The following is a 26,668-nucleotide window of genomic DNA, read 5'->3' as shown; positions in this document are numbered from 1 at the left end:
ACACACACACACACACAGCCATCCACAGCCACACAAAAATATTCATTATAAATGCATAAACCACATGTCCCTAAGCCACTCATGGCTTATAAGTGACATCTAATGCTATATTATTGATTGGCCTGACAAAATTCCCACAGAAACAACAGCCCATCTGTCAGACCACCACTGTACCACAGCACCCCTCCTTTAACCTGTTGGGGATGGGGGCGCTGTTGAGACTATTTATGCTAATTGGGTAATTTTTGAAACGGCTTCCCACAAAATCCTTGATCGTACAATATGCATATTATTATTATTATTGGATAGAAAACAGTCTATAGTTTCTATAGGAGTTAAAATTTTGTCTCTAAGTGGAACAGAGCCCATTCTACAGCAATTTCCCTGACATGGAGTCAGATTTCAGAAATGTTGGCCACTGTTCTGAAGTCAGTTAAAAGGGCACTGATATTGCTATGACTATACGGACAATTCTTACGTCTTCCCCTGGATGCCTTTACGTGATGACGATTCCAATGGGGTCGATTGCGCGTTCACAGGCCCTACAAATGAAAAAACCCTGTAGCTAGCAAGTCTTTTCTTGGTGCGTAACGCGCGTGGAGGACACCGACCGCTCCTGTTCCAAGCAGTTAGTTTAGCCTGTTATATTTCTCCGGTCATCTTTTCACTCGTTATAGGAGTTAAAAACATCATAAGGTAGTTAATTTAAAGCGTTTTATAGTGTCACGATCGTGTGGGGAATTGACGGACCAAAACGCAGCAGTTGGAAAATAAGCCATCTTCTTTTATTTTAAAAGATGACAAAAATAAACACGAAACACTTTAACAAAACGAACAAAACAACAAAACGACCGTGAAGCTACAAACGTTGTGCACATACATACAGGCTACAAACGTTCTACATAGACAATTACCCACAACCAATGAGAGCCTATGGCTACCCTAAATAAGGCTCCCAATCAGAGACAACCGAAATCAGCTGTCTCTAATTGGGAACTCATTCAGGTAACCATAGACTCTCCTAGATAACTAACCAACATAGACAACGCTAGACATCTACACTCAACACAAAACCATATACTACACCCCATAACCCCTTTACCAAATAAACACCCAAAACCAACAAAACATAAACATTCCCCATGTCACACCCTGACCTAACTAAAATAATAAAGAAAACAAAGAATAATAAGGCCAGGGCGTGACATAACCCCCCCCTTGAGGCGCGAACTCCGGGCGCACCATACACAGTCTAGGGGAGGGTCTGGGTGGGCTCCCCTCCACGGTGGCGGCTCCGGCTCTGGTCGTATTCCCCACGTCACCACAGTACCTAACCACCTCCTAGGCTTCCTCCAAACGACCCCCCTCCACATTAACCCCATTGCATTAAGGGGGAGTTCCGGACTAAGGGACAGCTCCGGACTAAGGACCAGTACCAGGGTAAGTGGCAGTACCAGGGTCAGGGGCAGTACCAGGATAAGGGGCAGTACCAGGGTAAGGGGCAGCACCAGGGTAAGGGGCAGCTCCAGGGTAAGGGGCAGCTCCGGACTGAGGGACTGCAGCTCCGGACTGAGGGACTGCAGCTCCGGACTGAGGGACTGCAGCTCCGGACTGAGGGACGGCCCATGGCTGGCTGACAGATCTGGCTGCTCATGGCTGGCTAACGGATCTGGCTGCTCATGGCTGGCTAACTGATCTGGCTGCTCATGGCTGGCTGACGGATCTGGCTGCTCATGGCTGGCTGACGGATCTGGCTGCTCATGGCTGGCTGACGGATCTGGCTGCTCATGGCTAGCTGACGGATCTGGCTGCTCATGGCTAGCTGACGGATCTGGCTGCTCATGGCTGGCTGACGGATCTGGCTGCTCATGGCTAGCTGACGGATCTGGCTGCTCATGGCTAGCTGACGGATCTGGCTGCTCATGGCTAGCTGACGGATCTGGCTGCTCATGACTAGCTGACGGATCTGGCTGCTCATGGCTAGCTGACGGATCTGGCTGCTCATGGCTAGCTGACGGATCTGGCTGCTCATGGCTGGCTGACGGATCTGGCTGCTCATGGCTGGCTGACGGATCTGGCTGCTCATGGCTGGCTGACTGATCTGGCTGCTCCTGTCTGGTTGGCGGCTCTGGCAGATCCTGTCTGGTTGGCGGCTCTGGCAGATCCTGTCTGGTTGGCGGCTCTGGCAGATCCTGTCTGACGGACGGCTCTAGCGGCTCCTGTCTGGCTGGCGGCTCTAGCGGCTCCTGTCTGGCGGACGGCTCAGTGGGCTCATGGCAGACGGGCGGCTTTGCAGGCTCATGGCAGACGGGCGGCTTTGCAGGCTCATTGCAGACGGATGGCTCAGATGGCGCTGGGGAGACGGATGGCTCAGATGGCGCTTGGCAGACGGGCAGTTCAGTCATTGCTGTGCAGACGGCAGACTCCTGCCGGCTGAGGCGCACTGTAGGCCTGGTGCGTGGTGCCGGGACTGGTGGCACCGGGCTGGGGACACGCATCTCAGGGCTAGTGCGGGGAGCAGGAACAGGGCATACTGGACCCTGGGGACGCACATTAGGCCTAGTGCGTGGGGCCGGAACTGGTGGTACCGGACTGGGGACACGCATCTCAGGGCTAATGCGGGGAGCAGCAACAGGATGCACAGGACTCTGGAGACGCACAAAAGGCTTAGTGCGTGGTGCCGGAATTGGTGATACCGGGCTGGAGACACGCACCATAGGACGAGTGCGTGGAGGAGGAACAGGGCTCTGGAGACACACTGGAAGCCTGTTACGTGGTGTAGGCACTGGTGGCACTGAACTGGGGCGGGAAGGTGGCGCCGGAAATACCGGACCGTGCAGGCGTATTGGCTCCCTTGAGCATTGAGCCTGACCAACCTTACCTGGTTGAATGCTCCCCGTTGCCCGACCAGTGCGGGGAGGTGGAATAACCCGCACCGGGCTATGTAGGCGAACCGGGGACACCATGCGTAAGGCTGGTGCCATGTAAACCGGCCCGAGGAGACGCACTGGTGGCCAGATATGTAGGGCCGGCTTCATGACATCCGGCTCAATACTCAATCTAGCCCTGCCAGTGTGGGGAGGTGGAATAACCCGCACCGGGCTATGCACACGTACAGGAGACACCGTGCGCTCTACTGCGTAACACGGTGTCTGCCCGTACTCTCGCTCTCCACGGTAATTACAGGGAGTAGGCGCAGGTTTCCTACCTGACTTCGCCACTCTCCCTTTAAGCCCCCCCCAAAGAAATTTTTTGGGTTTTCCCACAGGCTTCCTACCGCTTCGTCGTGCTGCCTCCATTCGCCGGTATCCCTCCTCGCACTGCGCCAGAGAATCCCAGGCGGGCTCCGGCACTCTCCCTGGGTTGATCGCCCACCTGTCGATCTCCTCCCATGTAGTGTAACCCAGATCCTTTGTAGGTTCCTTTTCCTGCCTCCGAGCTAGCTCCTCATATCGCCGCCTCTCTGCTTTCGCTGCCTCCAGCTCAGCTTTGGGGCGGTTATATTCTCCTGGTACCTCCCGGTCTAAAATTTCCTCCCATGTCCATAAATCCTTGTATTGCTCCTGTTGCCGCTGGTCATGCCGCTTGGTCCTATGGTGGGTAATTCTGTCACGATCGTGTGGGGAATTGACGGACCAAAACGCAGCAGTTGGAAAATAAGCCATCTTCTTTTATTTTAAAAGATGACAAAAATAAACACGAAACACTTTAACAAAACGAACAAAACAACCGTGAAGCTACAAACGTTGTGCACATACATACAGGCTACAAACGTTCTACATAGACAATTACCCACAACCAATGAGAGCCTATGGCTACCCTAAATAAGGCTCCCAATCAGAGACAACCGAAATCAGCTGTCTCTAATTGGGAACTCATTCAGGTAACCATAGACTCTCCTAGATAACTAACCAACATAGACAACGCTAGACATCTACACTCAACACAAAACCATATACTACACCCCATAACCCCTTTACCAAATAAACACCCAAAACCAACAAAACATAAACATTCCCCATGTCACACCCTGACCTAACTAAAATAATAAAGAAAACAAAGAATAATAAGGCCAGGGCGTGACATATAGCAATTTATATCCGTTTAGTGCGATTTTGGGACATTTATTTTTGAAACGATGTGAATAGCTGGGCACGCTTTTCAGTTCATCCCGAACGCAGTTGGCATTTCCACATGGCAAGAGGACAGCTTTCCACCAAAAGACGATTACTCCCAAGAAAGGATCCTTTGCCCAAGATACTGATGGAAGAACAGCTCAAAGTAGGACATTTTTATTATGATAAATCGTGTTTCTGTCGAAACATTTTAGTGGCTTAGGACGCCATGTTTTTTGACGTAGCTTCGCTTGGCGCAAACTGTATTGAAAAGTAAGGATAAATTAAAAAATGTAATTCCGCGATTGTATTAAGAATTAAATTGTCTATCAATCCCTGTCCACCCTATATTTTTTAGTCACGTTTATGAGTATTTATGTATAAGAGTAGATCACTGTCTAAGTGGCGCAAGGACATTTTCTGACCAGCTGAGTTACATTTCACATTGTCTAACCATGATTTTGGTGGCTAAATATAAACGTTTTCGATCAAACTCTATATGGAATGTGTAATATGATGTTACAGGAGTGTCATCTGAAGAATTCTGAGAAGGTTAGTGAAAAAATTAATATATTTTTGGCGATGTTGACGTTATCGCTCACTTTGGCTAGAATCAATGCTGGGCTGCTATGTGCTATGTGCTATGCTAATATAACGATTTATTGTGTTTTCGCTGTAAGACACTTAGAAAATCTGAAATATTGTCTGTATTCACAGGATCTGTGTCTTTCGGTTCGTGTATGCTGTGTATTTTTACGAAATGTTTGATGATTAGTAAGTAGGTAAACACGTTGCTCTAAGTAGTTTTTCTATTCCATTTGTGACGGTGGGTGCAATTGTAACCTATGCCATCTACCTGAAATATGCACTTTTTTCTAACAAAACCTATCCCATACCATAAATATGTTATCAGACTGTCATCTGATGAGTTTTTTTGTTGGTTAGGGGCTATAAATATCTTAGTTTAGCCGAATTGGTGATGGCTACTGGTGTTGGTGGACAAATAAAAGATGGTGGATTATGCTAATGTCTTTTTAGGTAATAGATGTACATCTTTACATATTGTGTCTTCCCTGTAAAACATTTTAAAAATCGGACATGTTGACTGGATTCACAAGATCTGTGTCTTTCATTAGCTGTATTGGACTTTAATGTGTGAAAGTTAAATATTTAAAAAAAATATTTTTTTTGAATTTCGCGGCACTGGTTTTTCAGTGGGGGGGGGGGGGGGGGTGTGCCGCTAGCGCCACGCTGATCCTAGACAGGTTAATGGCTGAGTAACCCCTCCGGGAGGTGGATGCGGTGGTGGAGGTTGAGGCGGGAGGTTAGGGACAGGAGTGTGGTGGCTGTGGTCCGATGACAGGGAATTACAGACTACAAAGGGAAGCACAGCCGAGAGTTGGCCAGTGACACGAGCCTACCAGACGAGCTAAACTTCTCCTATGCTTCGGGGGAAATAACACTGAAACATGCATGAGAGCACCAGCTATTCCAGAAGACTATTTGATCACGATCTCCGCAGCCGATGTGAGTAAGACCTTTAAACAGATCAACATTCACAAGACCGCAGGGCCAGACGGATTACCAGGACGTGTACTGCGAGCATGCGCTTCACTGATATTTTCAACCTCTCCATGTCCAAGTCTGTAATACCAACATGTTTTAAGCAGACCACCATAGTGCCTGTGCCCAAGAACACTATGGTATCCTGCCTAAATGACTACCGACCCGTAGCACTCACATCTGTAGCCATGAAGTGCTTTGAAAGGCTGGTCATGGCTCACATTTACACCATTATCCCAGAAACACTAGACCCACTCCAACTTGCATACCTCTCCAACAGATCCACAGATGATGACATCTCTATTGCATTCCACACTGCCCTTTCCTACCTGGACAAAAGGAACAACAATGTGAGAATGCTATTTATTGACTACAGCTCAGCGTTCAACACCATAGTGCCCTCAAAGCTCATCAATAAGCTAAGACCCTCGAACTGAACGTCTCCATCTGCAACTGGATCCTGGACTTCTTGACAGGCCACCCAAGGTCAGGAAGGTAGGCAATAACACATCTGCCATGCTGACACTCAACACTGGGCCCCTCAGGGGTGCATGCTTAGTCCCCTCCTGTACTCCCAGTTCACCCACGACTACGTGACCACGCATGACTCCAACACCATAATTATGTTTGCTGACGACCGACAACGACAACTTATAGGGGAGGAAGTCAGAGATTGCAAGAACAACAACCTTTTCCTTAACGTCAACAAGACAAAGGAGCTGATCGTGGACTACAAAAAACGGAGTCCGAGCACGCCCCCATTCACATTGACGGGGTTGTAGTGGGGCTGTAGTTGGTTGAGAGCTTCAAGTTCGTTGGTGTACACGTCACTAAGGATCTATCATGGTCCACACACACCAACACAGTCATGAAGAGGGCACGACAACATCTCTTCCCCCTCAGGAGGCTGAAAAGATTTGACATGGTTCCTGGCTGCATCACCGATTGGAATAGCAACTGCTTGGCATCCGACCGCAAGGCAATATAGAGGATAATGCTCCCTGCCATCTAGGACCTCTGTACTAGGCGGTGTCAGAGGAAGGCCCTAAAAATTGTCAAAGACTCCAGCCACCCTAGTCATAGACTGTTCTCTCTGCTACCGTACGGCAAGTGGTACTGATGCACCAAGTTTTGAACCAACAGGACCCTGAACAAGCCACAAGACTGCTAAATAATTAGTTAAATAGTTTACCAAATAGCTACCCGGACTATCTGCGTTGACCCTTTTGGCACTAACTTTAAATATGCTACTGCTACTGTTTATTATATGTCACTTTATTCCTTGTTCTATGTACATATCTACCTCGTACCCCTGCACATTAACTCGGTATTGGTACCATGTGTACAGTATATAGACAAGTTATCGTTACTCATTGTGTATTTATTATTACTTTTATTATTGTGTTTTACTTTTCTATTATTTCTTTTTTATCTCTTCATTGTTGAGAAGGGCCGTAAGGAAGTAAGCATTTCACTGTTGTTTACAAAGCATGTGACAAATAAAATACAATTTGATTTGATTTGAACGAGAATCACATCAGGCAGGTTCACATTGCTGCCCGACCTGCCATGTTTTATTTAGAGCCTGAATGGCGGCTGATACAAGCACAGTTGCTGGCTCAGCTGTAGAGAGTTGGCTGGCTATGTAGAGATACCACAGAGAGAAAGGACGAGAGCAGGGTGGATCACCTTTGTGCAGCTCCTCCTTGCGGTAGAGCCAAGTGCAGGAGACGTCATCTGGATTAGCCGAGACAAGCAAGGGAAGGATGGCTGTCTCATCCTCCACTACCTGTATCTTCCGGGGATGGTCAGGGCTGAACTCTGGGGGATCTGACACACACACACACACACACACACACACAAAGGGAGAAAAACATACAAACCCAGACACAAAGAAACCATGTCAGCCATGAAAGGCGACAGCAGTGCAAATGAAAGAAAAACCTGTAGAGAAGCGGCGTCCACCAATATCACAAAAATACTGAATTCACACAGGAGGCCAGGGTGAGAGGGAGGGAGAGAGAGAGGTAGGTAGAGACTGAGGGCGGGAGGGAGGTTCGGGAGGGAGGAAGGGAGAGGGACAGGCATAAAAACAGCGAGTGACAGTAGTGTTGTCCAACAGCAGCTGCACACAAACGCACAGTGACATTCCTTCATGCTCGCAAGGAGCAGCAGGCTTTGAAGAGCTGGCTGGCTACAGCCTGTGAAACAGCATCAAAGAATAACATGGCTGTGCTGCAAAGCACACACACAATTAGAACAACACTGCCATAGAGCCTGACTAACCCACAGTCACAACAAAGGAATACAGTAACACACACACACACACACACACACACACACACACACACACACACACACACACACACACACACACACACACACACACACACACACACACACACACACACACACACACACACACACACACACACACACACACACAGAGAACAACACAAACACACATAAACAAAACTGCCTTCCATGCACACTATCGTGTCACATTACCATCAGGCTTCAAGCCTCACACACACCAGCACACACTTTCTTTCTCTCCTACTCATAACTGTGCACACATTTTCAATACTTTATTTGGATCCCCAGTGAAACAAATTAAGCATTCACAGTGAAACAAATAAAATATTCACAATAAAACAAATAAAGTATTCAAAAGCTCTGTATAACACACAGAGAGAAATAGACACATGTATACAACCCACCCACCCACCCAACCACCCACCCACCCAGCCACCCACCCCCCCACCCAGCCACCCACCCCCCCACCCACACTCTTCACCACTCACAGAGGACGTTGAGCTTGTAGAAGGTGTTGACTCCCTCAGACAGCAGAGAGCTGTAGGCCTGACAGGTGATCCTCTGGCCATGGTGCTGGGAGGACAGGGGGAGGGACAGAGTACTGCATACTGATACACCCCCAAACGTTGTGTTCCTAGGAGCCTGATCCACCCCTTTCAGCCTGGGAGAGGGAGAGATGAGAGGAGAACATTTGGCGGGTCTATTTTGAACAATCAATAAATCCGTGGCAGGGTTGCTGTTTTAATTAAAAAAATAACAACTTCACATTTTTTCTGCGCTCTGACAGTTGAATAATTTATTCTGTAGTGTGTGCGTGCCATCAGAGCGGAACTAAGACAGGCTGCTTCCACAGAATGCTCACAGTGGTGCTGAGGAAAACATCAGAGAATGATAGAGGTCAAATGGCCGTTTTATCATGGGTTTTCGTCAATGAGGGCTTCCACCATGCTTGCTCCATTTTAAAGTAGTCAAAGTATTCAACTGGGTGGGGATTCCTATCGTTTGTAGCCTCGGTGGCGGTGCCCATGCTGTCACAGATGCTATAATGACACAGATATAAAGATTAGCCCTCTATCTATTTACTATCTTGTAAAACGCATTATCCTCTCCTGCTTTCCCACTTCTTGCTCTTCCCCTCATGTGACTTTCACTCACTACTCACCGATCTTACCTGGGCTAGCCAGCTAACTAACTTGTACACGTAATGGCAGCGTTTGATAACTCAATTAATGCAAGTGTAAAGCCAACTCATGGAAAACAGTTCACAAGTGAAGTTACAATCATGTGAACAGGATATTGTTGCCTAATCGTTGACGTTAGCCCATGGATGGATTTTGACTCAGCATGCAAGTCTGTGTTGATGAGGGCAGTCCAAAACATACCCCTCGTCCAGCAGGTAGAACAAGGCTTTTCAAAATTCAGTTAGGCCTATTGCTTGCTTTAGTAAGCTACAACTTGCTTTTGTCTTTTCAAATGGCTGCACGCAATCACGTAATTCTTTGAATAGGCTATGGCATTGGGATAGGCTACTACTGTCTATAGGCCTATATGCCCTAGGCCTATTACTAGTCATAACAAGGAAATCAATTGATATGATCTGGCGGTTTGCGGGCTGGTTTAGGTACAAATTACGGGCCGGGTTGCGACAGCTTTCTGTCATGATTGGCGGGTTACGGTGCAGCCGCGGTATTGTGGCAGGTGCGGTTTGCAAAAAATGGACCTGCACAAGACTGTAGTCTAGGGTCTCCATTGACTCCACGGCCCACAGAACGGCTCTGCTTAACCTGCCCTCCCCTCACCTGGTTGGGCCCAGGCTCCAGGAGATGTTGGCCTGGGGGTTGCTGCTCCCAGACAGACAGTCCAGACTGAGGTTTTGGCCCCGACGCAGCTCCTTCTGCTTGGCTATGATTGTCACACTCACTGCAGGGACTGGGGAAGGGTGTAGGAGTAGAAGAGAGAGGACAAGACACCACTGTCAACATACTGAGGCTGCTGATTCCGTGTCTTTGAAGCTATATCTTGAATCTACCTATCATCTTTCATTTACCTATCATCTTGAATATAGATAATGCTTTCCTCATCTATTAGTCAGGTCCATAAAGGCTAGTATTAATCCATTCATGCCCAGAGCCTGGTCTGTAGGTCTTTAAGACTCACACTGGACCATGAGTTTGACGGAGGCGTTGAGGACCATCTTGGCCTTATTGGTGGCATTACAGCGGTAGGTAGCCATGTTGTCACTGGGCTGGAGGCGCACGGCCAGTTCTTTGGACACGCCTTTATCAGAGGGCACTTGTTTGGGGTAGTCTGATAACGCCTTACCCTCCTGCGGTGTGGAGAGGAGAGTAGAGAATGGAGGACATGGTACTGTACATACAGAGAGTCTTAATAACTGTTACAACTTTTGACAACTTAACCAATCGAAATGTATGTTGTCATACAATACACACATGTACACACCTTGTACCAGTTGAGGGTTCCTTTGGGACTTCCCCCAATAGAGAAGCAGATGAGGCGTATGATGGTTCCTGATCTCAGAGGAAGCCCTGGGGGAGGGGCTTCTATCCACACCTTCTGAGGAGGGTCTGAGAGGGGAGGGGGGGAGGAGAGAGAGATAGGGGTGAAGGGGAGGGAGTACAGAGAGGAAGGGGAGAGAGAGAGGGGAGGGTGTAAGGGAGAGAGAGATGGGGGAGGGAGAGAGAGAGCGAGAGAGAGAGAGGAGGGGGAGGGCGGGAAAGAGAGAGGGGGTTGTGTCTATTGGTATAGTTACAGAAAGCACATATTGAGATTGTTGCAATTGTTACTGTACAATGCATAGTTATGTTCTGGTTGTGCAAGGTTTTTTCATGGTTGTACTTGTCATAGTCATTCAATAGAGATTCCCTACAACCATTAGGCTTGTAGGGTTGTTGTTGTCATAGTTCTATCCAGAGACTCACAGAAAACAATGAGGTTGTTGGACTGGCTCTTGGAGAAGCGTGTGCCCTTGTTGAAGGTCTCACAGGTGAGGGGCAGCCCGTTCTCCTCCCGAGAGACAATATGGGTCAGGTTAGACATGGTTTTCTTCCCCCCGTGGTCTCCCTGGAGACAGGAAAGGACACATGACAACGTCAGGAAGAGACAGCAAGTTCTAGTGTCCCTAAACATTTTCCTTGGAGATAAATACACAGTAAGCTGCTCACAGGAAATACAATAATAATACTGTTTTGATGATGGAAATTAGCTTTGTGGCTCTCTAACTCGGGTGCTCTACTTACCTTGTGCCTGGTCCCTGATAATAAACAAACTAATAAATCACATTCATATACTTCTTCCTGCTCGCAAAACCCGTAATAAATTTAATCAAACCCCCATTTGCTCCTGCATGATGCTAGTCATGTCTGCTTTGCACGCCGGGTTCATCAAGGCTTTCATTGAGATGATTAGTGCAAAAGCCTTTTCCAGAGAGAAACAGACACAAGAAAGAACACGTTCACAAAGAACCACCACTGAGGTGTCAGTCTTTATTAACCCTCAGATGTATTCAGGCACATTAAAGCTGGATAGAATGCAGCTGTAAATGCTAGATCAAATGAAAATTATTTCTCCAAATGAACAAAGAGCCGAAATAATGGTTCTCTCAACTCCCATGTCAGCTTTTATTCACTTTTATCTCATTAACATACTCAAAAGCCGAGAGAGAAGAATACTGGAACACTTTTTGAGGCTTCACTCATTGGCAAAGCATTGTGTAGTATAGACTGAATAGTAGTTCTTTGTTCAGAGCAGAGAGAGAATGAAGAACAGACTTAACGTGGTTAAAGTGGAAACTCTACACGGGGTAGAATAATATGAGATCTTTCAGAATCAAAGGCTTCTCACACAGATGCTTGTCATTGGGCGCTCGAGATGTGCAAATCAGACTGCCTGAAGTCTGAATTAATTATTTTAAGTGTGTAATGACTTCCGAGGTGTAGTTTGATAGGTCATTTTCAATTCAATTTACAATACCAATACATAAAGAAGCCACAGCAGGCAACCAATACATGTACCGAAATTACAGAGGGTTATATACACAAAAAGTCAAAGACTTGTTTCTGCTGTGGTCCTCTATTGGTAGGCAAAGGGACTTCAAAGGGAGACCCAGCCGCGAGCTGCCCAGGGACGCGAGCCTACCAGATGAGCTAAATGCCTTTTATGCTCGCTTCGAGGCAAGCAACACTGAAGCATGCATGAGCGCACCAGCTGTTCCGGACAACTGTGTGATCACGCTCTCCGTAGCTGATGTGAGCAAGACCTTTAAACAGGTCAACATTCACAAAGCCACTGGGCTAGACGGATTACCAGGACTTGTACTCAAAGCATGCGCAGACAAAATGGCAAGTGTATTCACTGACATTTTCAACCTAAAATGTTTTATTTTCAACCTCAATCTCCCTAACCGAGTATGTAATACCTAAATGTTTCAAAAAGACCACCATAGTCCCTGTGCCCAAGAAAGTGAAGGTAACCTACCTAAATTATTACCTGCCAGTATCCATGAAGTGCTTTGAACGGCTGGTCATGGCTCACATCAACACCAACATGCTGGAAACCCTTAACCCACTCCAATTTGCATACCGCCCCAACAGAACCACAGATGACGCAATCTTAATAACATTCCACACTGCTCTTTCCCACCTGGACAAAAGGAACACCTATGTGAGAATGCTGTTCATTGACTACAGCTCAGCGTTCAACACCATAGTGCCCACAAAGCCCATCACTAAGCTTAGGACCCTGGAACTAAACACCTCCCTCTGTAACTGAATCCTGGACTTCCTAACGGGCCGCCACCAGGTGTTAACCTGTTGAGGCTGGGGGCGCTGTTGTCACTATTTATGCTAATCGTGTAATTTTTGAAACGGCTTCCCACAAAATTCTTGATCGTACAATATGCATATTATTATAATTATTGGATAGAAAACAGTCTATAGTTTCTATAGGAGTTGAAATTTTGTCTCTAAGTGGAACAGTTCCCATTCTACAGCAATTTCCCTGACATGGAGTCAGATTTCAGAAATGTTGGCCCCTGATCTGGAGTCAGTTAAAAGGGCACTGTTATTGCTATGAGTATACGGACACTGCTTACGTCTTCCCCTGGATGCCTTTACGTGATGACGATTTGAATGGGGTCGATTGCGCGTTCACAGGCACTATAAATTAAAAAACCCTGTAGCTAGCAAGTCTTTTCTTGGTGCGTCATGCGCGTGGAGGACACCGACCCGCACCTGTTCCAAGCATTAGTGTTGGGAGTAATCTTTCTCCGGTCATGTTAAGACTCGTTATAGGAGTTAAAAACATCATAAGGTAGTTAATTTAAAGCGTTTTATAGCAATTTATATCCGTTTAGTGCGATTTTGGGACATTTATTTCTGAAACGCTGTGAATAGCTGGGCACGCTTCCAGTTCATCCCGAACGCAGTTGGCATTTCCACATGGCAAGAGGACAGCTTTCCACCAAAAGACGATTAGACCCAAGAAAGGATCCTTTGCCCAAGATACTGATGGAAGAACAGCTCAAAGTAGGAACAATTTATTATGATAAATCGTGTTTCTGTCGAAAAATGTTAGTGGCTTAGGACGCCATGTTTTTTGACGTAGCTTCGCTTGGCGCAAACTGTATTGAAAAGTAAGGATAATTTAAAAAATGTAATTCCGCGATTGTATTAAGAATTAAATTGTCTATCAATCCCTGTCCACCCTATATTTTTTAGTCACGTTTATGAGTATTTATGTATAAGAGTAGATCACTGTCTAATATGGCGCACGGACATTTTCTCACCAGCTGGGCTACATTTCACATTGTCTAACCATGATTTTGGTGGCTAAATATGCACCTTTTCGAACAAACTGTATATGCATGTTGTAATGTGATGTTACAGGGGTGTCATCTGAAGAATTCTGAGAAGGTTAGTGAAAAAAATAATATATTTTGGCGATGTTGACGTTATCGCTCACTTTGGCTAGAATCAATGCTGGGCTGCTATGTGCTATGTGCTATGCTAATATAACGATTTATTGTGTTTTCGCTGTAAGACACTTAGAAAATCTGAAATATTGTCTGTATTCACAGGATCTGTGTCTTTCGATTAGTGTATGCTGTGTATTTTTACGAAATGTTTGATGATTAGTAAGTAGGTAAACACGTTGCTCTATGTAGTTATTCTAGTCCATTTGTGACGGTGGGTGCAATTGTAACCTATGCCATCTACCTGAAATATGCACATTGTTCTAACAAAACCTATCCCATACCATAAATATGTTATCAGACTGTCATCTGATGAGTTTTTTTCTTGGTTAGGGGCTATAAATATCTTAGTTTAGCCGAATTGGTGATAGCTACTGGTGTTGGTGAACAAATAAAAGATGGTGGATTATGCTAATGTGTTTTTAGGTAATAGATGTACATCTTTACATATTGTGTCTTCCCTGTAAAACATTTTAAAAATCGGACATGTTGGCTGGATTCACAAGATCTGTGTCTTTCATTAGCTGTATTGGACTTTAATGTGTGAAAGTTAAATATTTTAAAAAAATATTTTTTTTGAATTTCGCGGCTCTGCCTTTTCAGTGGGGGTGGGGGGGGAGTGCCGCTAGCGGCACCCTCATCCTAGACAGGTTAAGCAGGCATGCACAAATAAACACATAAACACACCCACACACACATGCCTATGCGCACAAACACACTTGAAGAATCCTGCTGGGGAGAAGTGGAAGCAAATGGGTCTTCATCCTCATCCTCAGGCTCAGACAACATTTCTGACACCTGTGTGACTGAGGAGGTGGATGGCTCCTCATCCTGGCCAGTGCCAGAGGGTGCTGGCCCCTGAATTTGCATTGAAATACAGTATATGAGTCTGACACCCTAAATACATTTGTTGCACAATTAAATATACATGTCATTATGTCATTAATTTTCAGAATAGGAACCAATTGAACCATACAACCTCCTTGGCTAATTCTAGGCATAAGACCCCAAAAGACTCAATATGCAGTTTTGGTGTTCTGGACTGCTGTCGTGTGAAGTCAGCAGTCCAAAATATCAGCATAATATGGACTTCTTTTAATTTAGCCTACAGCATTGGAAATTCCCCTTACTGAGCTCAGGACCTAGTCAATACAATCACACAAAACCTTTATGATGTCACCTGAAAGTTAACCAAATTAATAATGTGCTAGTTAGGTTTTAATCGTTTTGCTGCAGGCTACACACATTATCATGATGAAACTGTGTGAAATTATATCCAATATTATGTAAGGTAGTTGGACAGAAAACGGAATATTGTCCCCCTATGTATAATAGCATAGCAAGTAACATAGCAACATACAGTATGCTAACAAACAGAACACTAGCCTATTTCATGACATGCATAATAGTATACTCATAAAGAGAGGACATAGCTGCATACCTTTATCTTTTGTGTGTTTCTCCTCTTCTTCTTTCCTCTTTTTCCTAAACTGGGCATCTGAGCCTTAGACCTTTTCTTATCCATGTGTGTTGATTTGGCACTGGAGCATCCATACATTACCCATCCCCCAACACTGTCAACCAAGAGTCAAGACTAAACCAAACCACCTTGGTGGTGTGCAGACTGGTTTTATATTATTCTGAACGATTTTGCACAAACCCCCCCAAAAAAGCAACAATATGTCTGTGAAACTATATATTCACAGTATTATGAATGAATTGTGGTTTATTTGGTAGCATTTTGTAGTGTAACTGATTTTACTAATTGCATTAGTACTGTACAAAGTTAGAGGTGCGCTATTTGATAGATTCCACCGGTCCCACTACCTCGGGCTTCCAGTAGGGAGACTTGACTTGAGGTATTGAGGTCAACCCCCCCTCCCCATCTCGTACTTCTGGGTGGGAGACCTTCACAGGCAGTAGCCTGCATAGCTTACAAGCTAGATAAAGGAAGCTTCCAGAAAACACTTCCAGCAGCATTAGCGCAGCCTCACTTTGGTGTGTACTACATTGTACAGCAGCTACCCTAAGTTCTTCAAGAACAAGCTACAGACAACTCAGAATAGAATGTCATGTTGGCCCTTCTCAGCTCAGCGAACTACAGTGGCTCTCAGTTGAAGCTGAGATTGGCCAATGAAACTGTGTATGTACAGTCCCCCAGTGTCTAAAGGACTCTCTTACTACTGTTAGGGACTCTCATTCCTACACCATGAGAGGCAGTGCCACAGATTTTGTGCCATGTCGATTCAAGAGCAGTAGAGTGGAACAAACTCCCGGCTGAGATAAAAACTGTTTCTGCCAGTCTTAGGTTCAAACACTACTGCAAGGCTTGGTTAATGTTGACATAGCCTCCTAGAAAAGTGTAAAGCCACTCTGCACTGGTGAAGTGATTTGGTAGATGTGCATATCTGCTTTTTTTGTAAATATGTAAATATGTGGACATTGTGTATAATGGAATGTATGGCACAGAGTGCCCATGTCACTTGTATTGCCCTGCAGCCACTTCAAATCAAATCAAATCAAATTGTATTTGTCACGTGCCGAATGCAACAGGTGTAGACCTTACCGTGAAATGCTTACTTACAAGACCTTAACCAACAATGCAGTTCAATAAATAGTTAAGAAAATATTTACTAAATAAACTAAAGTAAAAATGTAAAAACGGTAACACAAGAAAGTTACATAACAATACCGAGGCTATATACAGGGGGTAATGGTACCGAGTCAATGTGTGGGGGTATAGGTTAGTCGAGGTAATATGTAAAGTGACTGTGCATAGATAATAAACAGCGAGTAGCAGCAGTGTAAAAACAAGGGGTGGGGTCAATGTAAGTAGTCCGTGTGGCCATTTGATTACTTGTTCAGCAGTCTTATGGCTTGGTGGTAGAAGCTATTAAGGAGCCTTTTGGTCCGAGACTTGGCGCTCCGGTACCGCTTGCCATGCCGGTAGCAGAGAGAACAGTCAAAGACTTGGGTGACTGGAGTCTCAGACACCGCCTATTATATAGGTCCTGGATGTCAGGAAGCTTGGCCCAAGTGATTTACTGGGCCATAAGTACTACCCTCTGTAGCGCCTTACAGTCAGTTGCCATACCAGGCAGCGATGCAACCGGTCAGGATGCTCTCGATTGCGCAGCTGTAGAACTTTTTGAGGATCTGGTTGTGGTCGTGCCCTTTTCACAACTGTCTTGGTGTGTTTGGACCATAATAGTTTGTTGGTGATGTGGACATCAAGGAACTTGAAACTCTCGAACCACTCCACTTCAGCTATGTCGATGTTAATGGGGGCCTGCTCGGCCCTCCTTTTCCTATAGTCTACGATCAGCTACTTTGTCTTGCTCCCATTGAGGGAGAGATTGTTATTTTTTTATTTTTTTATTTTTTTATTTTTAAATTTTATCCCATTTTCTCCCCAATTTTCGTGGTATCCAATCGCTAGTAATTACTACCTTGTCTCATCGCTACAACTCCCGTACGGGCTCGGGAGAGACGAAGGTTGAAAGCCATGCGTCCTCCGAAGCACAACCCAACCAGCCGTACTGCTTCTTTAACACAGCGCGCCTCCAACCCGGAAGCCAGCCGCACCAATGTGTCGGAGGAAACACTGTGTACCTGGCCCCCCTTGGCTGGCGCGCACTGCGCCCGGCCCGCCACAGGAGTCGCTGGAGCGCGATGAGACAAGGATATCCCTACCGGCCAAACCCTCCCTACCCCGGACGACGCTATGCCAATTGTGCGTCGCCCCACGGACCTCCCGGTCGCGGCCGGCTGCGACAGAGCCTGGGCGCGAACCCAGAGACTCTAGTGGCGCAGTTAGCACTGCGATGCAGTGCCCTAGACCACTGCGCCACCCGGGAGGCCGAGGGAGAGATTGTTGTCCTGGCACCACACTGCCAGGTCTCTGACTTCCTCCCTATAGGTTGTCTCATTGTTGTCGGTGATCCGGTTTACCACTGTTGTGTCGTCAGCAAACTTAATGATGGTGTTGGAGTCGCAATCATGGGTGAACAGGGAGTACAAGGGGGGGACTAAGCATGCACCCCTGAGGGTTCCCAGTGTTGAGGATCATTGTGGCAGATGTGTTGTTCCCTACCCTTAAAACCTGTTATGGCTGCACGCTGAATATTGAAAAAACTGGAAAATGTGTGCACATTTTCAAACGGCCTCCTAAGAAACTTTTTATTTTCCAATATGCATATATTTACTACTGTTGGATAGATAACAGTCTGTAGTTTCTAAAAAGGTTTGAATTGTTTCTCTAAGTCGAACAGAAATATTTTTACAGCCATTTTCCCAGCCAAATTGAGTTTTCCAAAATGCGATGTGTCTCTTTAAGACCTTCTCTATAAAAGGCCATTTGACTTGGGACGATATAGACACGTCACAGGCGTTCGTCAGACTGTAATGCAGAAGTGAGAATTGAAAGGAGTCGAATATCTCGTCCCTGGACTGAATAACACAACTTCTTGTGAGACCTGCGCAGTTAAAAAAAAAATCCGGGCGCGAAGGATAATTTGGTCTCGGCTTTTGGAACAAGGTAGATAACGTTGAATATGATGCCTGACTATGATATTATTTGATACATGTCACAAAATCATCCTAAAGTATGTTTTTTCAATATACTTTAATTATATTATTGCAATTTATTCTGGACTTTAGATGTGAAACGACGGAAGAATTTTTTGAAGAAAAGCTTTCTAGCGCAGCAATGCTATCGTGCTAGCTAACCAAAGAGGGAAATAATTCGTTCTGGAACCCAACTAAAGACTCTACTGGACATTGGACCCCGTTACAACATTCTGATGGAGTACCAAGAAAGATAAGACCCAATTTGGGATGCTTTTTCATATATATGTCGAACTGTTGAATGCTAACTCTGCTAACTGTGCTAGGCTATCGCTTGACTAGAATCAATGCTGCCTTATGCTAGCTTATGATGTTAGCTAATATAACGATATATTGTGTTTTCGCTGTAAAACACTTCAAAAATCGGAAATGTTGGCTTTATTCACACGATATCTGTCTTTCATTAGTTATCCACCATATGTTTTTCTGAAATGTTTTATGAGGTGTAATTAGTAGCCGACGTTGGTGTATGTATTTTCTCTGGCTACTCCCGGCTGGATTCAGACTCAAGCTATGTATTAGCATTTTTGGGTAGCATCAATGTAAAACTGATTTATAGCTAAAATATGCACTTTTTATGAACAAAACATAGATTTATTGTGTAACATGTTATATGACTGTCATCTGAGGTCGTTTTTTCTGGGCTCTTTAGGTTGGTTTTAGTTTATTTCGGTTGGTTGTGCATGCTACTTCAATCATAATTCATACTTCATAATCATAATTCATACGTGTCTGTCCACTTTTGTATTTGGTGGTGAGCTAACATAAATATATGTGGTGTTTTCTCTGTAAAACATTTAAAAAATCGGACATGTTGGCTGGATTGACAAGATGTTTATCTTTCAAATGCTGTATTGGACTTGTTAATGTGTAAAAGTTAAATATTTTTAAAAAATAGATTTTGAATTTCGCGCCCTGCAGGGGTGTCATTTTCGGTCCGAGGTCGGGCTTGCACCCCAAACAGGATAAATCCTGTTATGGCTGCACGCTGAATATTGAAAAAACTGGAAAATGTGTGCACATTTTCAAACGGCCTCCTAAGAAACTTTTTATTTTCCAATATGCATATATTTACTACTGTTGGATAGATAACAGTCTGTAGTTTCTAAAAAGGTTTGAATTGTTTCTCTAAGTCGAACAGAAATATTTTTACAGCCATTTTCCCAGCCGAATTGAGTTTTCCAAAATGCGATGTGTCTCTTTAAGACCTTCTCTATAAAAGGCCATTTGACTTGGGACGATAGAGACACGTCACAGGCGTTCGTCAGACTGTAATGCGGAAGTGAGAATTGAAAGGAGTCGAATATCTCGTCCCTGGACTGAATAACACAACTTCTTGTGAGACCTGCGCAGTTAAAAAAAAAATCCGGGCGCGAAGGATAATTTGGTCTCGGCTTCTGGAACAAGGTAGATAACGTTGAATATGATGCCTGACTACGATATTATTTGATACATGTCACAAAATCATCCTAAAGTATGTTTTTTCAATATACTTTAATTATATTATTGCAATTTATTCTGGACTTTAGATGTGAAACGACGGAAGAATTTTTTGAAGAAACGCTTTCTAGCGCAGCAATGCTATCGTGCCTGCTAACCAAAGAGGGAAATAATTCGTTCTGGAACCCAACTAAAGACTCTACTGGACATTGGACCCCGTTACAACATTCTGATGGAGTACCAAGAAAGATAAGACCCAATTTGGGATGCTTTTTCATATATATGTCGAACTGTTGAATGCTAACTCTGCTAACTGTGCTAGGCTAGCGCTTGACTAGAATCAATGCTGCCTTATGCTAGCTTATGATGTTAGCTAATATAACGATATATTGTGTTTTCGCTGTAAAACACTTCAAAAATCGGAAATGTTGGCTTTATTCACACGATATCTGTCTTTCATTAGTTATCCACCATATGTTTTTCTGAAATGTTTTATGAGGTGTAATTAGTAGCCGACGTTGGTGTATGTATTTTCTCTGGCTACTCCCGGCTGGATTCAGACTGTAGCTATGTATTAGCATTTTTGGGTAGCATCAATGTAAAACTGATTTATAGCTAAAATATGCACTTTTTATGAACAAAACATAGATTTATTGTGTAACATGTTATATGACTGTCATCTGAGGTCGTTTTTTCTGGGCTCTTTAGGTTGGTTTTAGTTTATTTCGGTTGGTTGTGCATGCTACTTCAATCATAATTCATACTTCATAATCATAATTCATACGTGTCTGTCCACTTTTGTATTTGGTGGTGAGCTAACATAAATATATGTGGTGTTTTCTCTGTAAAACATTTAAAAAATCGGACATGTTGGCTGGATTGACAAGATGTTTATCTTTCAAATGCTGTATTGGACTTGTTAATGTGTAAAAGTTAAATATTTTTAAAAAATAGATTTTGAATTTCGCGCCCTGCAGGGGTGTCATTTTCGGCCGAGGTCGGGCTTGCATCCCAAACAGGATAACATAAACAAAATAAATAATTTCCCCTTTGCAAAGTTTTAAGTTTCCACATTGTAGGTAACAATGATGATTTTATTATTACTGGGTATGCATGTGGGATGTTCCACCACTATAAATGCTGTGAATAACGTGTGTAAACTAATGCCCATGTGCTCTCCATTAGAAATGCCTGTAGCAGCATCCCCACCAAATCCTGCTGCTGAGGATGAACCCCTTTCTACAGACCCTGCTGACTTGCCTTCAGTTCTGACTGACAGAATTCAGACACATTCGGAATTCAGACAGAACTCGTTTGCAGAGGACTAAGTTAGGTACCATTCCCAAGGAATGAGAGTGATGGAAGAAGTTGCCACCAGCAGTATTTCAGGAAGTCCTTGGTGAGTGGTGAAAGAATTCCTAGAAGTTGGTTGGTGTATTCCGAAAGAAACAACAGCCTCTTCTGCTTCTGCTGCAAACTTATTTCTAAGAAGAAAATTCATTTAGCAAACTCAGGACTGACAGACTGGAAATATATAAGTTATTTTCTGACTTCACACGACACCAGTCCAAAACACCAAAACTGCATGAAAACATTGAAAGAACTGGCAATGAGGATCAAAAAAGGGGAAACAATTGATAAGCATGAGATGGCACTTATGGAGCCTGAGAGGATAAGATGGAGAGAGGTGTTGACACGTCTGACTGTTATTGTGCAGTCTCTGGCAGTTAGAAATCTGGCACAAAGGGGACACACAGAAACACTGTACTCTCCATCAAATGGACATTTCCCCAAAGAGGTTGAACTGATGGCACACTTTGATCCAGTCATGAAAGAGCACCTTAACTGTGTCAAAAAAGGGACCTCGAGTCACACCACCAGCTACCTTGGCCACCAAATACAGAATGAACTCATTGATTTGTTGAGCAGCAAGGTCATTACAGTAATGGTGAGTGACATCAAGCTGGCAAAATTATTCTCTATCATTCTAGATTGCACCTCAGATGTCAGCCACACTGAACCGTTTTTTGTTGTGATTAGATTGTGTCACTGAAGGAGGAGCCCCACACAAGGGAACATTTTATGGGGGTTTTGGAGGCAGAGGAGTCCACGGGCCAACATTTGGCATCCCTGATTCTCAAAAGATTAGAGGAGCTAAAAATTCCTTTTGAGGACTGCAGATGAAAGTCTTATGATAATGGGGCCAACAAGAGAGGAAAGAATGAAGGTGTCCAAGCCAGACTCCTGGAAATTAATCCAAGAGCTCTATTTGTGCCATGTGGGGTTCACACATTGAACCTGGTTGTGGCTGATGCTGCTAAAAGTTATGTTGAGGCCATGGGTTACTTTGGCATCTTACACAAACTCTACACCTTGTTCTCAGCCTCCACACAGTGATGGGCCATCCTGAAAAACGTGTGGACATCACTTTGAAGATGTGGACTGAAACAAGGTGGGAGAGTAAAGTTAAGCATGTTGAGCGACTGAGGCATCAGGCAGCAGCGGTGAGAGAGGCACTGATTGAAGTGAGGGATCAAACCAAAGACCCTGTGATAAAGATTGAGGCCCAGGCCTTGTCAGAGGAGGTGGGATCATACCGCTTCAGCAACTTGAGCCAGGGAGCCATACAAGCTTGAACTGCCACTGTGATTCAGTGTGAGAAGAAGTGTGTGTCGAAGTAAATGCAGGCCCCCTACCTCTTCCACATTGACCACGGTGGTGTTGAGTTCCCTGAAGCCCAGCCACCAGCGTATGTGTACAGGCGGGTTACTGGAGGAGGTGTAACAGCACAGGTTGACCTCCTCTCCCTCTCTCGCCTCGAACAACCCCAGCACCATCACCTTCTCTGGCTCAACTGACACACACACACACACACACACACACACACACACACACACACACACACACACACACACACACACACACACACACACACACACACACACACACAATAAATTCAGTCAATAAAGTGCTCTGTGTCAGGATCAGTATTTTATAGAAAGGATGGAAAGACTGGATTTTAAAGTAAAGGAAGAAGTAAAGAAACCATTTCTAATCTATCAACATCACGTTATGAAGTCTTGTCCTCTCCTGAGGTTTTCCATCCATTTCAAACCCATACTAGTTACCAAAGCCTGTCTATACTCAGCTATACCAGGAGGGATCTTTTATTTTTATTATTATGTTTAACCCCTTCACCACCCCCCTCTTCGAAGGACAAATATCTTTGTTTTTTTATATACAGCTTTTATGCTACATATACATACATTTTACCTATACATTTTACATACACATTTTACATATACTTTTTACTTATAAATTTTTTCATACATGGTACTTTTATATATAACAACAATACATTACCAAACAAACTCTTTAATCCCAACCCTCAGCCACTTTCAGCCCATCCCACCTATCACCATAGACCGCCGTCGTTTGGTTTCCATGTGCCATATATTTTTCAATTGTGCTGTGATGTTTTACAACATTGTTTTATCTTTCTAATCGTATATTATCCACAGATTGTGAGCTAAAGATGAAAACCTTTCCTACGAGTATTATTATAGTATTTATTGACCTGCTATGGCTTTCCAGTTTGCCCAACACTGCTACTTGTAAGGTTAATTTGAAGTGCATGTTGTGATTTTTGAACCATTCCTGAACCTGTGACCAGAGACAAGCTACATAGAGACAATACCAGAATAAGTGGTTTATTGATTCTGTCTCTTTGCAACAAAATCTACAGAGCTGAGAATGTTGTATGGCCCATACTGTATATATAGCATTCTGTTGGTGGCAAGAATTGTATATAATAACTTCAATTGAAAAACTCTAAGTGTTGAGTTAAGTATAGTTTTTCGTACCAGTTCATAAACCATGTGCCATGAAATTGGCACATCGAAAATCTCCTCCCATTTATTTTGCAACCTATATGGTGCAGCTGTCAACATTTTTGTCCTCAGATGAAACTGGTATATTTTTCTATTTATGCCAGTTCCTTTCAGCCAATCTGTATCTTTAATATATGGCAGGTAAACAAGTTCCCTATCTTCTCCCTTTTCCACTTCCATTTTTTTTGTGGTAGTGCTGCAATCAGTTGGTTGTAAATTTGGATTGAGCAGATATTCCCATATATTTTTGATAACTGCATATGTGACATAACTCCTCCATTTCTATTCATAATATCATTAATAAATATAACACAATTAAAATAAATTAGATTAAAATTAGATTTTTTTTACTAATTAATATATTTGAGCTTAACCATACCATTTGTTGTAATATTTGTTCTATCTTTTCTGGAGTATAGAACTGAAATTGTAACCAGCTGTGTATGGCTTGTTTAAGAAAGGGCGATACTTTAAACAAAATTTAATTTTCAATTAGTCGGAAATGAGAAGTTGTAATCTGTATGAAGGCAAAAAAGCGCAATTTTTGAGCAAAGTATGAGCTTTTCTTAATAATCTACTGGAGAACCATTTTGGGTTTAAGTATAACTTATATATGAGTGAAGCCTTTAGTGAGAGGTGTAAAGCTTTAATATTTAATAATTTTAGCCCCCCAAACTCATATTCATTATATAAATAGGCACGTTTAATTTTGTCTGGCTTAGCATTCCATGTAAAATGAAATATTTTTTTCTCATATGATTTTAAAAATGAATCATCTAGAGTAGGCAATGCCATTAGTAAGTAAGTAAACTGTGATAGGACCAAAGAGTTAATCAATGTAATTTTCCATAAATAGACAACTATTTACCTCTCCATGGTTGTAAAATCGTATCTATTTTTGCTAACTTTCTATTGAAATTAATTGTGGTAAGTTCAATTATATTTTTTGAGATGTGAATACCAAGTATGTCTACTTCACCATCCACCCATTTTATTGGTAAACTACAAGGTAGTGTAAACACTGTATTTTTTGACGATCCAATACATAATATGTCATAATTAGGTTTTAATTCCAAGAGGTAGAAAAGTGATCAAGATCTTCAGTGAGACTGTGCAGAGATCCAGATTGCGGACTTAAGAAAAAAACTAGAGTCATCAGCATACCCACTTTTGTTTTTATCCCCTGGATTTCTAACCCCATAATGTTCTTGTTGTATCTAATTTTAATAGCTTGAATTTCAATGACCATAATAAATAGATATGGAGATAACGGACAGCCTTGTTTTACTCCTCTTAAAAGCTCAATACTTTCTGAGAAGTAACCATTGTTTACTATTTTACATCTGGGGTTGCTGTACATCACTTTAACCCATTGTATAAGAGATTCACCAAAATGAAAGTATTCCAGGCATTTATATATAAATTCTAATGATACTTTATCAAACGCCTTTTCAAAGGAGGGATCTTAACTGGCACAGAGGAAGTGCAGCTGAGCAATAAGCCCTGAGGGGCTGCAGTAAGACAGGCTAATGACTGAGCAGGCAGACATGAATGCATCATATCATGTATGATTGTATGTTATACACGGGACACAGGCAGACATGAGGGCTACACTCATAGACAGACAGTGTGTTAGGTTACACACATGCCTTAGGGCGACGCAGGCATATCCATAACACACCAGTTCTTCTCTCTGCCCTCCAGCTCAAGACAAAACTAAAAGGAGAGAGAGAGCAATAGAAAGAGAGATACATCGATGAAGGGTCTACAACTCATTTTTGATGTGTATGAGGCGTGAGGAGGAATAGCTAGGAGGTAACATGGCTTTTACGTGGGATAGGAGAGGAAGAAGAGAGCGGTTTAGACCGTTAACTGACGCAGCAAGATAGTGAATGATGGCGTGAAGGAAGAGTCGGTGTGATGCGAAGGAAAACTCTGTTTGTTTTCCAGTCATGGTAGTAGAGAAATCTGCTCTGCAGTGAGGTGAAAATGTGTCATTTATCACCTGGCATTATTATCACCACAGAAAGTGCCGGCTTTATTGCCTTTGGATTGTGCATTGAAGCGATTCAGTTAAATTAGCTCACTGTAAAAGAACAAGCTGGGATTCAAATTAGTTTCTGCGTGAAATATGGGCCCGGGTCATAATTGCCATTAGTTTCATTAATGATATTGATATTAGAATTTGTGTTAGTTCAGAATTAGTTTCAGTATTGGAGCTAGGACTAATGTTAATGTAATTATGATTGGAATGAATGCTATTGAAAATAACTTTACTGATTGGGTTAACAACCATTTGAATAAACACAAACATTCCATCGCTTTTGTGCGTCTGTGTGTGTGTGTTCTAGCATTCAAGTGCATGTATCTCTTAGCAGTCGGGGACTTACAGAGGACAGTGATCTTGCGGCTGCTGGACAGAGGGACAGGGGTCACCTGGTTCACGCTCTCACAGCGCAGCTCGGCCTGGTTGTCCTGTGGTTTAACCTGCAGGGTCAGGTGGCTGATGGCCCGTCGCGACTCTGTGTCCACCTCCCAGCTGGTGGAAATCACCTCCCCATTCTGATCCACAGGACAGAACTATGAGTTAGTAACAAGCAGAGGACAGGACAGGGCTAGGAGTTAGTAACAAGCAGAGGACAGGACAGGGCTACTGTATGGATTATTCACTAACATAATAGGTGACTGACTGGCAGCAGCAGGAATGGAGTGAGTTCTAAAAGAAAGAG

The 26,668-nt window shown here is 43.7% G+C and overlaps 1 protein-coding gene across 1 annotated transcript in view; it reads right to left on the bottom strand.

The window, feature by feature from the left end:
• Nucleotides 1-26,668, bottom strand: part of LOC129857294 (nephrin-like) — a 65,821-nt gene that overhangs the window by 12,344 nt on the left and 26,809 nt on the right. The window contains exons 9-16 of the mRNA XM_055925393.1: nt 26,330-26,501; nt 22,746-22,903; nt 10,934-11,075; nt 10,455-10,579; nt 10,152-10,320; nt 9,794-9,923; nt 8,483-8,655; nt 7,368-7,508 (exon numbers count right to left, since the gene is read on the bottom strand). Coding sequence (XP_055781368.1) covers nt 7,368-7,508; nt 8,483-8,655; nt 9,794-9,923; nt 10,152-10,320; nt 10,455-10,579; nt 10,934-11,075; nt 22,746-22,903; nt 26,330-26,501 — 1,210 coding nt within the window. The remainder of the gene's footprint in view (nt 1-7,367; nt 7,509-8,482; nt 8,656-9,793; nt 9,924-10,151; nt 10,321-10,454; nt 10,580-10,933; nt 11,076-22,745; nt 22,904-26,329; nt 26,502-26,668) is intronic.

The sequence above is a fragment of the Salvelinus fontinalis genome, chromosome 6, assembly GCF_029448725.1.
Source record: "Salvelinus fontinalis isolate EN_2023a chromosome 6, ASM2944872v1, whole genome shotgun sequence".
In the NCBI taxonomy this organism is placed as follows: Eukaryota; Metazoa; Chordata; class Actinopteri; order Salmoniformes; family Salmonidae; genus Salvelinus; species Salvelinus fontinalis.
Note: the sequence above shows the minus strand (reverse complement) of the source record. Positions and strands in the feature narration are given on the sequence as shown.